This window comes from Aristolochia californica, unplaced genomic scaffold, assembly GCF_029961685.1.
Source record: "Aristolochia californica isolate CCGP_79_NKW_82.1479 unplaced genomic scaffold, dmAriCali1.0.hap1 SCAF_11, whole genome shotgun sequence".
Taxonomy (NCBI): domain Eukaryota; kingdom Viridiplantae; phylum Streptophyta; class Magnoliopsida; order Piperales; family Aristolochiaceae; genus Aristolochia; species Aristolochia californica.
This window is the reverse complement of record NW_027181782.1, coordinates 31,071,539-31,087,921: the sequence shown is the minus strand read 5'-3', so window position 1 is coordinate 31,087,921 and position 16,383 is coordinate 31,071,539. Positions and strand designations below refer to the sequence as shown.

General features: G+C 39.6%; 1 protein-coding gene across 2 annotated transcripts in view; it reads left to right on the top strand.

Annotated features, from left to right (window-relative positions):
• The window catches only part of LOC137944767 (uncharacterized), a 32,636-nt gene that overhangs the window by 4,644 nt on the left and 11,609 nt on the right, over positions 1-16,383 (top strand). Inside the window, exons 8-25 of one of the 2 annotated variants that reach the window (XM_068790512.1) lie at positions 75-266; positions 410-486; positions 576-693; positions 814-897; positions 9,600-9,695; positions 9,800-9,901; positions 13,080-13,148; positions 13,311-13,406; positions 13,511-13,618; positions 13,777-13,890; positions 13,980-14,063; positions 14,197-14,325; positions 14,927-15,125; positions 15,292-15,435; positions 15,592-15,635; positions 15,824-15,907; positions 16,029-16,097; positions 16,195-16,271. In XM_068790512.1, the coding sequence (XP_068646613.1) occupies positions 75-266; positions 410-486; positions 576-693; positions 814-897; positions 9,600-9,695; positions 9,800-9,901; positions 13,080-13,148; positions 13,311-13,406; positions 13,511-13,618; positions 13,777-13,890; positions 13,980-14,063; positions 14,197-14,325; positions 14,927-15,125; positions 15,292-15,435; positions 15,592-15,635; positions 15,824-15,907; positions 16,029-16,097; positions 16,195-16,271 (1,886 nt within the window). Of the gene's footprint in view, positions 1-74; positions 267-409; positions 487-575; positions 694-813; positions 898-9,599; positions 9,696-9,799; positions 9,902-13,079; positions 13,149-13,310; positions 13,407-13,510; positions 13,619-13,776; positions 13,891-13,979; positions 14,064-14,196; positions 14,326-14,926; positions 15,126-15,291; positions 15,436-15,582; positions 15,636-15,823; positions 15,908-16,028; positions 16,098-16,194; positions 16,272-16,383 lie in introns of both variants that reach the window. The other variant, XM_068790511.1, reaches the window with a different exon arrangement.

Genomic DNA, 16,383 nt, shown 5'->3' with positions numbered 1-16,383 from the left:
TTATGACGAAAACGTTTTTTTTTTTTTTTTTGGTGCTCTGACTATAACATTTTTTATGTATATTATTTATGCAGGTGAAGTGTATAGAGCTGTCATTAACGATACTGTACATTGTTTTAGTGTCCGTATTTTTGAGCTGGGGTTTTTTACACAGAAAGAGAGATAGAGATGGCCATTCTCCTAGAAGAAAGCCTTTATTGAATACTAGAGATGATAGTGGACTCCATTCTGCAAATAAAGAGGAAAGTGAAACCCACCCAGTGCAGGTACTTCTTTTTTTAATCTATGCAGCCGATTTCATTTAGTTTTTTTTATATATGGTAAGGGCATATTGGATCCAATATTTTCAATTTATCTAGAGATGTACTGTTTCTGTGGTATGTTGGTTGATCAACATAATGATCTACAGGTGCCTGAAGAGGATTCTAGAATAAAAAATGGCCTCCAACTTTCTGTTGTCCAAGGCTATATGTCGAGCTTCTACAGGTCATTCTCTGTTCTACTTTGCACTGTTCTTTCTTTTTGCTAGCCTGTACTGCCTTCGATTTTGTATTCAGCCTTATGCTATTGTGCAGGCGATATGGTACATGGGTTGCTAGAAACCCAGCTCTTGTGCTTTGTTCTTCATTGGCTGTTACACTTGTATTGTGCTTAGGTCTTATACGTTTCAAGGTGGAAACAAGGCCTGAGAAGGTATGACTTTGGATTGTTTTGGGTATTTTCTAATGAAATTCTTAAGATAACAAACTACATGTGCTTGTCCTAGTCTTTGTGGATGAGTAATTTGGCCTCATTATGGGTGTGCCATTGCAGCTATGGGTGGGGCCTGGAAGTAGAGCTGCTGAAGAAAAAAAGTATTTTGACAGCCACCTTGCTCCTTTTTATCGAATTGAACAGGTAGTGCACCTGTTGAGTTGGAGTTGATTTCCAGTATTCCATTCTAAGCATTCGTCATTTATTTTATATTCTGTTATATTCTCTATTATTGGTGCTTTGGTAGATAGCAAAACTCAGATGGCTGATTTAATATAACTCCCAACTAGGAATAGGGTACTTTTTATTTTTTTTGAAATATTGAGTATCTTACTTCCAAATTAGAGTATAGTCACATACTGCAAAATGAGGATGGGGGCTTAGTTAGATTTACTCGTTAATTTTTTTGAGTATGGATGAACATAGGCTATCTGCCAGAGATCATCAACAGCATTCTCTTGTTTCTTTAATATAATAGTGTTTATTCTATCCCTTCTCTTTTTGTTTTGTGCCTTGGGGGGTTTATTATATTTAGAATTTAATCGCTAGAAAAAAATGTACTGGAATTTTACTACTAGGAGTACAGTTTTTGGAACAAAACTCTATAATATAGAATTCTATAGTAAACTTCAGTAATTGTTCACTTCTCCCAACAATTGAGTTCTGCTATTGAGGACTGTTTGTATTGTTGTAAGAATAAAAAACTGATGGGAAAACCACCTTGACCAATTTGCCCATTGAATTTTTTTTCTATTGGAATAGCTGTTTTTCTTGCTTTTGTGCCTTCTCGATTTATTTTTTCAATTATTTCTTAGTGGAGCCATAGGAAACTCATTTCTTTATCTCCTTTAACCATTTGATGGATAAGCAAAATTTAGGTTAATGCTCCACATAGTCCCACTTGCCTCCATGATTAGAAAGATTTTGTGTTTATTACTTGGGATGAGGCTTCTTAACGTTGGCTTGTCATTTTTGGGATAAAACTGGACTCAACTATTGATGGTATTAGAGAAAGTTCAATATGTGGACCCACATGTGAGGGGGAGTGGTACAATAGTCTTTTTTTTTTTTTTTTGAAGTTACAAGAGTCTTAGATAGATCCAAGATGTGCTAATTAATTAGGAGGATGGTGATTAATTTGGCTAGTCATTTTACACACGGATGCGAGTTGGCGTACTGGTCATATGCGCTAAATGCAAACACTTGCGCGTGTGTTCGAATCCCCGCCGGCGCAAAAAATTTGATTTTCCCCCCAAACGACTGTCCAGATCCTGACCATAACCTTACCCCCCCGCCATATTCGAAAATGGGAAACAAAAGCTCAGCGCCGGATTAATTGTGGAATCCTCCTCTGAAAGATGGAACAACACTAGCCTCACGCTTTGGTTCGGCAAGTCCTTCATGTTTCAGCCCATGGTAGCGTAGATGGAACCTCGGAAATGGCTGGTTCTCCCCAAAACGAGGGAGGAGACATAAGAAATTCTAGAGAATAGGAAATGGCTATAAGAATAAGAATTATTTGTATCGAAGTAGGAAGAAACTCCGGTATGCCAAATTCTCGGGCAATGGGTTTCTATCCGAGGTCTCCCGATTGAGTTATGGTCGAATGAGGTGCTCAACAAATTTTTTAACACATTCGGAAGGATCATTCGGTGGTCGGACACCACATCGGAGGGTTCAAAGCTCAACGTTGTGATGGCATTTGTCGACCCAAACTCCTATTGGAGAGAGCCTTGTTTTCAAAAATTAATTTTCGGTGGTGATTTCGTGTGGATAGAGGTGTCCTTCGGGGAACTTTGTATACTGAGACCATCGGAATGTCGCCGGACGCAAAAGAGAAGCAACACGTCGGAGGTCACAGCTTACGCAAGTCTCGGACGAGTTAACTCAGGGGACACCAGACAGGATCTCTCCCGCTCAAGTGAGTCTACGTCACTACCGAGACGTCACTACCGAGTTTTGACTCAGACTCAAACTCGAGGTAAACTCATAGAGTAGTTTTTCGAAAATTATTTCTATCCCGAGAATCGAGGCGTGCATGTCAGAGGATTTTAAATTAATCCCGGATTCCCAAGCTGGGAAAACGGGCTCTGTGTCAAAAATTTTAAAGCCAGTCCCAAATTCCCCAAAAGGAAAAGAGGGTAGCGTGTCAGGCCTCCCATCCAGCCTGTCCTTCATGGTCTCCAACGTGAAATCCACTCAACCCCCCTTTCAAAATATCTCAAAAATCAAATATGACGAGCCAGCAGTGTATTCCGAGGTCTGATCATATCTCAGAAATGGAGTCTACCCCAAATTCAAATATAAATACTCAATCCCCATTCAAAATATTTCAAATCTCAAATCTGAAGAGTCAGATGTGTATCCCGAGGTCTGACCTTGTCTCGGAAATTGAGTCCACTCCTATCTCAAATTTAAATTATGGCGTCCAGAACGAGAGTGAGTCAGACCCCACCTCCACTTTGTAGAACTCCAACACTGAATCCTCTCGTACTACGGACAATCCCTTGTCTGGAAAGTCTACTCATTCAGCTTTTTCAAACCCCGAAAATACTTCCCCTATTTTCGCTTCATTCTTCTCGTCTTTCCAGACCCTTCACAAACCCTGTCTAAAACTCTCTTCCAGAAAGGCCCTCCCAATGTTTTTGCTTTGTATCAAGAGACAAATGCACAGGTTCTGAGGCTATCCGGTGGCTACAAGCACGCTGATGATTTTGGAAACAAAAAAGGCAAAAGGAGAGGTTTAATCTGAACCTTGAACCAAGCACCTCGCATCTTCCTCAGCTTGAGGGCCCAATGATCCTCTCGGGGTCTGAGACCTCGAGCACCGAGATCACAAGGAGTCATCATGAAAATGGATCTAACTCTGTCTCTTTTGGGGAATGGACTGAGCATATGCTCGGAGCTGCCCTCACGGATTTAAACCTTCGCCCTACTCCTGTGAAGCAAGACTTCGTCCCTGCCAGAACAGAAAGGCCGGCGGACTCCACCCCACCCCAGCACACTGACATGGAGCCTGAGTAGCCGGACTTCCAGACCCAGAAAAATCCCCCCCTCATCCACTCCCAATCTCTCCACCTATCCTGGCTACAAAGAAGAAGAAGGCATTTGGAAACTGATTTACTGAAGAGAGAATCTACTCGACTTGCTGAGAGGAAGAATATGACCCAACCACACCCCCTTCCAAGCGACAGATCTACTCGTCTTGTGGAGGAACTCCAAGTGGAGCGTCATAAATATGACGAAGAGACATGGCAAAACAGATTGGCGTGCCTTATGGGTGTTGTTTACCAAGGTCAACTGCTTGGGGACAGTATTGCATCGGGAGTCCAAAACCGAGGTAGCAAATGATCTTGCTATCTTGGAATGTCAGAGGAATTGGTGCTGTCCAGAAGTGGGGCATGATATCAAGCTTCCTTTCTCAATTCAAGCCTTCTATAGTTATCTTCCAAGAAACAAAGTGCCAAGAGATGACAGATGCCATTGCCAAGGAGCTCTGGTCGTGCCCCTCAATTAAGTGGGCAGCTGTGAATGCTATTGGCCACTCCGGAGGTATATTTGTAGCCTGGGACTTGGCTAATTATGACTCTATTAATATCATTGAGGGCCGGTTTTCGCTGGGTATTCAATTTAGAGATCTCTCCTTCGGTAAAAGTTGGTGTTTGGGCGGAGTGTATGGTCCGCGACCAGATACAGGGATCAGATCCTTTTCTGGGAAGAGCTCAATTCGCTTCAACAGAATTGGAATCTCTCGTGGATCTTTGCAGGGGATTTCAATGCTATCAGATAGTCATGAGAAGAAACCTCCGTCAGTTCGAATTCAGCCTCTATGCGAGGCTTCTCAGATTTCATTGGCGGGTGTGGGCTGGATGAGAATCCCTTATCCGGGAAGAACTACATGTGGACTAATGGCCAACAACAGCCCATACTATCAAAATTGGACCGTTTCCTGGCTTGCCATGACTGGCTGCAGATGTTTGAGAATGTCACGGGGAGAGTTCTCAATAAGGTAGGTTCTGATCATTGGCCTATCCTGCTGACTACCGCTTTCGAAAAATGGGGGCCCTCGCCTTTCTGGTTTTGAAAACTCATGGTTAATGGAGGAAAATTTTGAAGCTCTTATTGATGATTGGTGGGATGCGGGTCCAAGCTTCGGTAGAAGGGAGTGGGCATTCCCTCTAAAGCTGCGATTCTTAAAAGGAAAAATTAAGGAGTGGGCCACTAGTCGCCAGGCCTCTATGGTTGCCGAGAAGGGCTCTCTTCTCTCTCAGATCGCGGCTCTGGACCTGGTGGAGGAACAAAAGTATTTAAATTTTGATGAGTTTTCGTTCCGAAATTCTCTAAATTATAAGCTCAAAATTATCCTGCATCAAGAAAAGGTTCGGTGGAAGCAAAGAACCAGATTTAAATGGCTAAAGGAGGGAGATGCGAATACAAATTTTTTCCATGCCGTCGCCTCGACAAAGAGGAGATCTAATCAAATTACCTCATTATGCATTAATAATGAGGTAACATAGTGTTAGATCTCAATTACTAATGTGCTGGCTAAGTTTTTTATAGATTTATATTCAGAGGAGTGTACTAACAGGCCGAGGTTTCCGCACATTAGCTTCTCTCGTATCTCCATAGCAGCTGCCTCACTTATAGAATCTCCTTTCTCTTCGGACGAAATTGAGCGGGCCGCCTTGGGCATGGAAAGTGACAGGGCCCCGGGCCCTGATGGTTTTAATGGAGACTTTTTGAAAAAGTTTTGGGCCCGTCTTAAGGAAGATATCAATGCTATGATCGATGGCTTTTTCAGAAATGGCATAACATTCCGCAGCATCGGTGCATCATTTATCACGTTGGTTCCAAAGAAAGCAAGGAGAAACCAGAGGATTTTTGCTCTATCAGTCTGGTTACGAGTACATACAAAATTATTGCGAGAATCCTTGCCCACCGTTTAAAGGTATTGCTCCCCATCGTCATCCACAAAGGGCAAGACACTTTCCTCAAGGGGAGAGAAATTTTAGACTCTACAATGGCCGCACATGAGCTTATGGACCACTTCAGGCATAACCAGGACCCGAGAATCGCCCTTAAGCTTGATCTTGAAAAAGCTTTTGACAGAGTTAATTGGATCCTACTTGATGAGACAATGGAAAAAATGGGATTTGGAGAAAAATGGCGATTTTTGATAAGAAGCTGTGTGGGCTCAACATCCTACTCCCTGATCCTCAACGGTTCAGTATGTGGATATTTTAAAGGAACCAGGGGAATTAGGCAAGGTGACCCTCTCTCTCCGCTCCTATTCAACATAGTAGCAGAATTCCTCTCTGCTATGTTTTATTCGGCGGTTGACATTGGATGGCTCTCCCCAACAAGCCCCCACCAGGCATTTAATATACTGATTTTGCAATATGCGGATGATACTATTATTTTTGGAATCGGTGATATGGATAGTGCAAGGAGGATAAAAGTAGTATTAGGGCTTTTTGAAATAGCATCTGGGCAGGAAGTTAATTTGGGGAAGACCTCTCTCATAGGATTTAATGTGAGCCCGGAGAATCTTGTAGAGATGGCAAATTTATTTGGTTGCTCTACGACTACTCTTCCAGCAAAGTATCTTGGCCTCCCACTCTTTCATGGGCGTATCTCCCAAAGTTTATGGAACCCAGTGGTCGAAAAGATTGAATCTCGGTTAGCAACTTGGAAGGGGCGCCTCTTCAGCAAGGCGTGCAGACTAATCCTCCTTAAGTCATGTATTGCTGGCATCCCAAATTATGCTTTATCCTTTATGCCTTGCCCATCTTCTGTATGCAAAGCCATGGATAAAATGAAAAGAAGATTCCTTTGGAGAGGATCAAGTGATTCTTTCAAATATCACTTGGTCAGATGGGATGAAGTATGTCTACCTAAGAGATTGGGCGGATTAGGGATTCAAAAATCAAAAGAAATGAACAAAGCTTTACTTCTTAAATGGATATGGAAGTTCAACACAAATTTTTCTAATCTTTGGAAGGATATGGTTCGGGCCAAGCTAGGTTGGAATTCGTCATGGTGGATGTCCAGAGGAAATCGGAGAGGGCTATCCTCAATATAGATATCTCTTTATTTGCTTCTTCAGAATTTCTCCTCAGCTTGTAGATTCTTTGTTGGCAGTGCCAAATCGCTTAAATTCTGGGATGATTGGTGGACAGGGTAGGAACCTTTGAGGAACTCTTTCAGGAATCTTTTCCTTCTCTCCACACAAAGGGAGATTCAGTAGCCGATGCCTTTGAGGGGGGTAGTATGAACCTACATCCCCGAAGGGGTCTGTCTGATACGGAGGCTATGGAAGCAAGCTGTTTATTGGATTCTTTGAATCATGTCAGAATAAGGCTTTCCAATGCAGACAAGCTCATTTGGTGGCCTGACAAAAGCAGAAAATTCTTAGTTTCTTCGGCATACAGATACATTAATGGTTGGGATTCGACGCAAAGTGAGCATGATATTTACTTCATTTGGCGTCTTTGTGCCCCTCCAAAGATAAAATTCTTCATGTGGGGTGCTTGCCAAAGTAAAATTCTTACGGCAGATGTGCTCCGAAGAAGAGGTCACCCGTCTATAGACCCACTTTGTCCTTTTTGCAACAATGAAGCCGAATCCGCCAGCCATACTTTGCTCCTATCTCAATTCTCATGGAATGTGTGGACCTCTGTTTTATGCAAGTTGGGGTTGCAATTCTGTATATCTGCTGATCTGATCGGCTTTTGCAAGTCGATCATTGGCTATCCCATCCTGGTCTTGATAAAATGATGATCTCAGCTTGCGCTAGTTTCGTTCCATGGGGGCTTTGGAATGAACGGAATAGAAGGCGGTTCGATGCTAAAAGTGAATCTGAGGCAAAAGTAGCAGAAAGAGTGACAGGGCAAATCTCCACCTGGCTTCTGACTAAGAAGCCTTTTTGCTCTTTCAGGGGCACCTCCATTCGAGATAACTGCAGCAATTTGGCAAGGATACACATTGGGATCAAGGTTCAAGTAATGAAGGAGTGGACTCCCCCGGAGGTTGGTTACTTAAAATTGAATTTTGATGGCTCTTCTCTTGGCAATCCGGGATCACTGGTTTTGGGGGTGAGATTTCGGATCTGTCTGGAAATCAGTGCTTCTCTTATGCTGGTCCATTAGGCATCTCCGATTCTACGTTGGTAGAGTTATATGGCTTCTTAATGGGCTCCGTGTGTTCAGAGACAACTGCAGTGGTCCTATTCACATTGAAGGGGACTCCAAGGTAGTGATTGGTTGGTGCTAGTGTGATTCCCTTCCTCCATGGAGGCATTGAGATATATTTCAGGAGATTTTAGATATTGCATCATCATTTTCTTGTATTTGGTCTCACATTCCGAGATCTGCAAATTCGGGCAGATGTGCTTGCCAAGTAGGGAGCTTCCCTGCAATCTCTTGTTGTAAGGGATCTGCTCCCTCTTCCTTTGTAAATTTTTTCTTTTGTTAATATAAATACATCTTTTTCAAAAAAAATAAAATTGGCTAGTCATTTTAGGATGGACCTAGATCCAATTTTAATAGGGTGAAAATTTTCATCTCCTAAATAGGCGCAAACATAGCAAAAATTAGGTCAAACAAAAAAATTTCTGTTTGCATTTTTTTCTGAGGTGGAGAGTAAGTAGCAAGAAATATGTATTTTCTCTTAAAAATAAATTGTAGCTCGAATATATATCTTGTTAAGATATAATGTTAATATAAATTAACATAATTCAGTGCATTTGTATTTTTTACTAAAATTTTAGGTATTTATTAACATAATGTGCTATTTATATAAAATATTTAACAATTAGATATAAACATGTATTTAATTTTAGAAAGGGGGAGGACCCACCCCTCCTATCTCTCTCTAAGGAGAGTCCTCTGTTCCTTTGAAATGGGAGAAGCTTATGCCCTCCCCCAGAACAATGATGGAAAGGGGCTTGTTCTGTGGAGAGGATAGGTTGGGGGGGGGGTCTCCTCCCTTTCATTGTTTGAAGAAGCTCTCCATTCATACAGTAAAAGGGAAGGGCTGACCTTCTCACCAGCCATAGAGAAAAGGAGGAGAGGGGGAGAGGGGGAGGGTGTTGGGCTGCTCCCAGTATTGGGAAAGGGGAGGAGGAGAGTTAATTCAATTCCAATTCTGGAGTAATTTCTCATACAATAACGTCCATGTGGTTCTCTTCAAGTTAGATTAGTAGACTTGACCATCTCTTTATCACATGTTGTCATACATCTTTAGTCTTTTGTAATCTTGAACTAGTTTTTTGGCTTTCATGTAGATGCTGTTTATCATTTGCCAACAGTTTTGAAGGCACTATAACAGTTCCTCTGAATGCGGGCTTCAACTCTCTCTAGTTTTTAAAGTTTTTTGCAGGCTAATCTGCTGTTATCTAATATATTTGAATACATAATATCTGATCATATTTTATCCTAAGTTAGTTAAATTTGTCCCCTCTGTTATTAAGATTATTTATCCATTTGTTCATTTGAAAACAATCTTGACTGTACTAAAAAAGCCTTCGGGGAGTTAGTTGAACGGGTGTTAATTTTTATGTTTCAAGACCAGTTATTGCATAAATATGGGGACACTGAATCGATGTGATTGCCATCTCTTGAGCTGAATATACCTGATTATCTCTTCAAGTGATTGGCTTTAGAAATGGCATTCTTATAGATGCTATAGGGTAGGGTGTGCGATTTTTGTTGTGCTTTTTAATTCCATGTGACTGAATCTCATAAGTGAATAAATTTCACTCTAGCAAATTTTCTTTTCTGTTTTTTTTTTAATGTATATAGTGATTTCTTGACAAGGTCAGTGTGCTTCTCTTGGTTCCTGTGCAGCTTATATTAGCAACTATTCCAGATCCAAGGAATGGGAACTCACCAAGTATTGTGACTGACAACAATATCCAGCTTCTCTTTGAAATTCAGAGGAAGGTACTCTATAGTTATAGTGACATACCGCAATACTCTGGATTTGCTTTTGCTTGTCATAACCTGATTTTGAACTACAATGTTGCTATCATTTGCACGTTTCTCAGGTTGATGGAATCCGTGCAAATTACTCAGGCTCTGTGGTATCACTTACTGACATTTGCATGAAGCCCCTTGGTTCAGATTGTGCAACACAGAGTGTATTACAGGTATCATGATAGCACTTGGATGGTGTTTATATAATATGAAGATTAAGGAGAAATAGAGAAAGAAAGAGAAGGAAAAATAGAAGAGAAGAAGTTGAGGAGGTTGTGTTGAATAGAGCTGCAGCCATTAGGGTCTGGGATCAACCTTCAATAACTTAATGTACTCACTTATGAAAAAAGACAAAGCGACAAATATGACACTCTTTCTACACATAAGCCCTCATATCTTCATAATTACACCTCAGAATGAGACAAAAATTTAAACATATAACTCTAGCATAAAGATAAGCCTTGTGCTATCCTATGAGGGACATAAGACCATTGTAAATTGTTAAGTTGGGTCGAAGGCCCATCCCAAAATGACTAGCCAACTTAGGAAACTTTTTTCCCAACTAATAAATTAAAGATCTTTGTACTCACTAATCCATGTGGGACTATTCTTTAACACTCCCCCTCCCGTGTAGGCTCTCTGGGCTCTTACATGTAGATAATTTGGGTGGAGGCCCACATATGAGTACCTGCTCTGATACCATGTGAAGTTGGGTCTAAGGCCTCCCAAAATGACCAGCCTAACTAAAACACCTTTAAACTGAAACCCTTCTGTGAGACCTCCTTCCATAATAATTTTGGCTCTATGAAACTTCTTATTGTGAGAGTCATATAAGATTCTTCCATATTTGCTCTTCAACACTCTCCCTCAAGTTGGAGTTTATAACTTTAGCTTGCAATAAAAAGGATTATTGGTTTTCAATTTTCTTTTGCTGAAAAAATATTCTTCACAAATACAATGCTTCATAGATGCAAAAACTTCATGGACTTGATGTAATCAGAGTACATGAACCCCTATTTATGATAGAGGAACTACCCTTGTCCCAATTACACCCAAACTCTAACACTTAAAGATAAGTCCTAACATAATTAAATAACTCAACATAAATAGAAGTTAAGGCATAGTTCCACATTGATTAGTGAGTACAAAAGATCTTGAGTTTATTAGTAGGAAAAAGACTTCCTAAGTTGGCTAGTCATTTTGGGATGGGCCTTGAACCCAACTTAACATGGTATGAGAGCAGGTACTCATATGAGGGCCTACACCTAAACTATCTACTTGTAGAGCCACAAAAGAGGGCTTACACCTAAACTATCTACTTGTAAAACCACAAAAGAGGGTCTACACCTAAAATTATCTACTTGTAGAGCCACAAAAGAGGGTCTATACCTAAAATTATCTACCTGTAGAGCCACAAAAGAGGGCCTACACATGAGGGGGAGTGTTAAGGAATAGTTCCACATTGATTAGTGAGTACAAAAGATCTTGAGTTTATTAGTAGGAAAAGAGGCTTCCTAAGTTGGCTAGTCATTTTAGGATGAGCCTTTGACCCAACTTCACATAAATGACCAAAATACCTTTTCTACAAAATTTTCAACTCTCCCCCTTTAGCTAGAGTGTATATATCAAGGAGCCCCTATTTGTAAAAAAATTGCCAAATTCTCTCTTTTCTAATGCTTTAGTAAAGACATCACCAAATTGATCCATGGGCTTGTCATAGGGAGTGACTACAACTCCACTCATTGCAGCATCTTGGACACAATGATTATCAACTTCTATATGTTTAGTCATTCCATAGAACACTGGGTTGCCAACAACGAATATTACAGTCTGGTTATGACAATACATTGTTATAGCTTCTGTTGTAAGAAAATCCAACTCTTATTACATTCACCTTACCCTCAATGGTTCACTAATTGTGTGGGCCATTAGTTGAACTCTGTTTTTGCATTAGAGCAGGCTATACCATTCTGTTTCTTGCTCTTTTGTTAGTGGTGAAGGGATGATAAGTCTTCGTCTCCTTTAAAATACTCTGCACTTCATTGAAATAATCAATTACTAATCGATCTACTCTCTTTAAGCCAAAGAACCTCATATACAATTCACAAATCACAGACAAGTGGTTCTCTTGATCATACAGAGCTTCTAGAGACTTCCAAATTTCTTTTGAGGTGCCACGATTCATCACATGCTTCTTGAATTTTGACTCCATGATTTTTTTATGACTTGATTATCCTTTGCCTCCTTATCATCAGTCATCAGGTCAGAGGATCATTATTCAAGTATGTTGTCTTCCGCTTAACCTTCAAATAGATCTGGACAAATTTGAACCAGCCCAAATAATTGTCCATTCAAGTTCTCCATGGTGATCACAATAGTGTTTTTACAATCTAAATTACCAGACTCTTTGGCTGATATAATCATTTCACCTGAATCAGCCATCATCTACTATTAATGACACCAGAATTCTTACAATTAACAATCTGGAATGTGCTACCACAATAATCAACACAAGAAAACTACTGAGATGGCACCCGAGCACCACATAAAATTAGGGCACTGAAAGCACAATTTTGATATTATCATACTATTAACATCCACTAATCTAAGAAAACAAGCTGAAGAGGAAGTCAATTAGGATTGACATCTACTCTGTGGATGATGACATAGGCAGTTTGCAAGTTTGGAAGAGTTGCGTGGACACAATATTGGGAGAGGACCTACACAACCCTCAAGGGGTACCAACGCTTTATAAAGTTGTTCAATTGACAACACAAGCTATAAACCCTAGGATTATGACCCAAAAAAGGGGAAAAAGGTCTAACCTTTAACTTCAATCAACAGCAATTCTGGAAAATCCACCTTCGTGGAGGGTTCACAGACCAGAGGAGAGGAAGCTTCTTGTTAAAAACTCACGGTAATCGGATCATATACTATGAAACCATGTAAAATATGAAAATTAAGGAGAAATAGATGTAGAAAAAGAAGGAAAATAGAGGAGAAAAATTCGAGGAGGCTGGTTGAATAGAGCAGCTGCTGCTAGGGTCTGAGATATCGACCCTCGATAACTTATATACTCACTTATGAAAAAAGATACAAAATGACAAATATGCCCTTCTACACATAAACCCTTATATCTCCCTAGAAAGAAACAAAATTGCACTGCTATCTTATGAGGAACATACAACCATGGTAAATGACCAAACTACCCTCTTTACAGAGATTTCAATAGTGTTTTTAATTCTTTTCCAGTAAAATAGGTTTTCAGTATTACTCATTTCAGTTCAGCCTTTATTTATTGTTGACTAGCATCTTTCTGATCATTAAATCTTTATTTCCTGTTATTGGCAGTATTTTAAAATGGATCAAGAAAAGTATGATGATTATGGAGGAGTCGAACATGCTGAGTACTGCTTTCAGGTATATAGGGAGTGTCTTCTTGCTTTTGAATGGATAGGTTGATTCAAAGAAGCATGTTTGCATCATATGATCCTCCACACAGACTAAAACTTTCTTACCCAATGCTTAATTTTGTATCTCTGATATGTTTAATTTTGATATACTTCCTGGGCTCTTCTTCAGCATTACACATCTGCAGAAACATGTTTGAGTGCATTCAAAGCTCCTGTGGATCCGAGCACAGCGTTGGGGGGCTTCGCAGGGAGCAATTATTCTCAGGTCCTAATTGTGGTCATAATTTGTGTTTTAGCCTAAAACATAGACACAACTGTTCATTCATAAAGATATCCAATTAATCATACAAAATCTCATCCTTCTATCAGGCTTCGGCATTTGTAATTACCTATCCAGTAAACAATGAGGTCGATAAAACAGGCAAAGAAAACGGGAAGGCCACTGCATGGGAAAAGGCTTTTATCCACTTAGTAAAGGTTCTTATTCTTAATCATTATTACAGTGTTCTCTTTCTTTATTTTTGTTCTCTTATTGTACAAATATTTTGATGGCTGGGTTTGTTAGAGTTTAACTTCTCTTCTAATATGTTCTCATCATATTTTAAAAAATAAATAAATCTGTGGCTGTTTGACAGGAAGAGCTGATTCCAGTGGTGCAAAAGCAAAATCTTACACTTTCTTTCTCTTCAGAAAGTTCTATTGAGGATGAGTTAAAAAGGGAGAGTTCTGCCGATGTGATAACCATACTGGTGAGCTAGTTAGAGGTTGTTCATAGCTTTGTGAATGTACTTCTGGTATCATGTCAAACAATTGATATGTACCTTCGTGTTTGGATCAGATTAGCTATCTAGTGATGTTCGCTTACATATCATTCACTTTGGGAGATTCACCTCGTGTAGCTTCTTTCTATATTTCATCAAAAGTAAGACTTTATCACAATTTCAATTCTGTTTTCAGCATTGCAATGTTCTCATCTCAATTGATGACTTGTCTTTTTATTAGTGTTGTAGCCCTTACATGTGAGGATTCCCAATGGCTTTTTTATGGAATTCCAGGTTCTCCTTGGACTGTCAGGAGTTGTGGTTGTTATGCTTTCTGTTCTTGGGTCGGTTGGATTTTTCAGTGCAATTGGAGTTAAATCGACCCTCATCATTATGGAAGTTATTCCATTCCTTGTTTTGGCTGTAAGTTGTCTTTTCTTCTTATACTACTGTTTCTTCTCAGCATTTCTCCCCAAATGTTTCCTTAAAGTTATGGGCTTGCAATATCACAGCATATCTTGGTGAAGTCAGATCCATTACAATGAGTCTGCCAGTGAACTGGGCCACAGTAACTGTAGAAGAATTAGCAGACAACTCCAGGGGACTAAAATTTAGTTCTTAGGCCTGAAACCTTCAATTACTTGATCAAAATTCTCATATGCCTCGTATGCTGCAACATATATCATGTCTTTGTGTTTCTCTGATGGTGATTCCTTCATTTTGATTTCAGAAATAAACAAGAGCATGTTCTGCATACCAGGGAAAACAATACTTGTACAGTAGAATGCTTGTCAGTGCTAGGATATTTGTCTCCCAAGCATAGATTGAAAAAGGGTTCATTTTCCAGCTTTCATCTCTATTGTTTCTCTTCTAGGCATGTCAAGTATACTGTACACTAAGCAACTTATCACTTAACTGGGCAATCCTGAACTTCTAAGATTGCATATAAAGTCTTAATAATCTCAGCTATCCCGTGCAATCAGCACTTTGCTTGCATAGATCATTATTTTCCTCGTGTTGTCAGGTTGGAGTAGATAACATGTGCATCCTGGTGCATGCTGTCAAACGTCAACCATTGGATTTGCCTCTAGAAGGACGAGTTAGTAATGCACTGGTTGAAGTGGGACCATCCATAACTCTAGCAAGTCTATCAGAGGTTCTAGCATTTGCAATTGGAAGTTTTATTCCAATGCCTGCATGTCGTGTATTCTCCATGTTTGCAGGTTAGATAAAATTGGACACTTATTTTTTTCAACAAGAAATTTGAATTATACTATTAAAGTACAAGATAGATTTTCTGTTTGGAGTAGGTGAACTCGTTCTTAATATTTTCCTGCCTTTTTCCCTCTTGCATCTGATGATGATTTTAACTGATCTATTTTGTTGCAGCACTTGCTGTTCTGTTAGACTTCCTCCTACAAGTTACGGCCTTTGTTGCCTTGATAGTTTTTGACTTTTTAAGAACGGAAAACAATAGGGTTGATTGTTTCCCATGCATCAAAATCCCTGTATCCACAGCTGAAGGTGACAAGGGTATGTGGCACAAGCTTCTTTCCCATGATGTGTCTCTATTTATTTGTTATTTAGCTTTTTTTTGGGGTCTGTATAGGTTATTTTGTTCTTTGAGACTTCTTTTCTGCCTGGGGTATTTATTGATTAGAATGGGGAAATATTTTTAAGATATTGTAGGTATTGGGCAGAGAGAAACTGGTTTGTTAGCCCGCTATATGAAGGTATCATTCTTCTCATATTTTGTTTCCTTTTATTTTTAAATGAAGTGTTAACTGTGGTCCCTTTTATGATTTGTTTTGCTTTTCATGTGCGTTTAACTTTTTTGTATTTTGTAGAAGATCTACTATCTGGTGCATGGTTGTCTTTTCAAAAAAAAGTTTGCAATCTTAACTTATTTTTTACTCTGTAGGAAGTTCATGCTCCACTTCTCAGCCTTTGGGGAGTAAAAGTTGCAGTGATTGCTTTATTCACTGCATTTGCTTTTGCAAGCATTGTAAGTACTTAAAATAGAGTAATCTAGTCATTCAACAGAAGTAAAATCTGTCCAATAAGAATGTTGTTCTTGATTTCGTTATAATTTTATGCAACTCTACCCTTTATATCGAACCTCACAGGCCCTTACCACAAGGATCCAAGCTGGTTTAGAGCAGCAAATTGCTCTCCCCCGTGATTCATATCTTCAGGTTGGCTTCGTGTTTACTTTATCTCCATCATTTGAATGTATAACATGTTGGCTTTTTTATTTTCTACTTGCAGCAGCTGACTGCAGTTCTCTTGCAGGGTTACTTTAGTAATGTATCTGAGTATCTCAGAGTAGGCCCTCCATTATATTTTGTTGTGAAGAACTACAATTATAGGTACTGTTGATTATGCCCTTCCTGATGTCATTATGATGTTCAAGATCATATTTTTACTTTACCACAATATCAATAAGTCTAAGCAATCATCAAATCTGTTCTTATTTCTGTA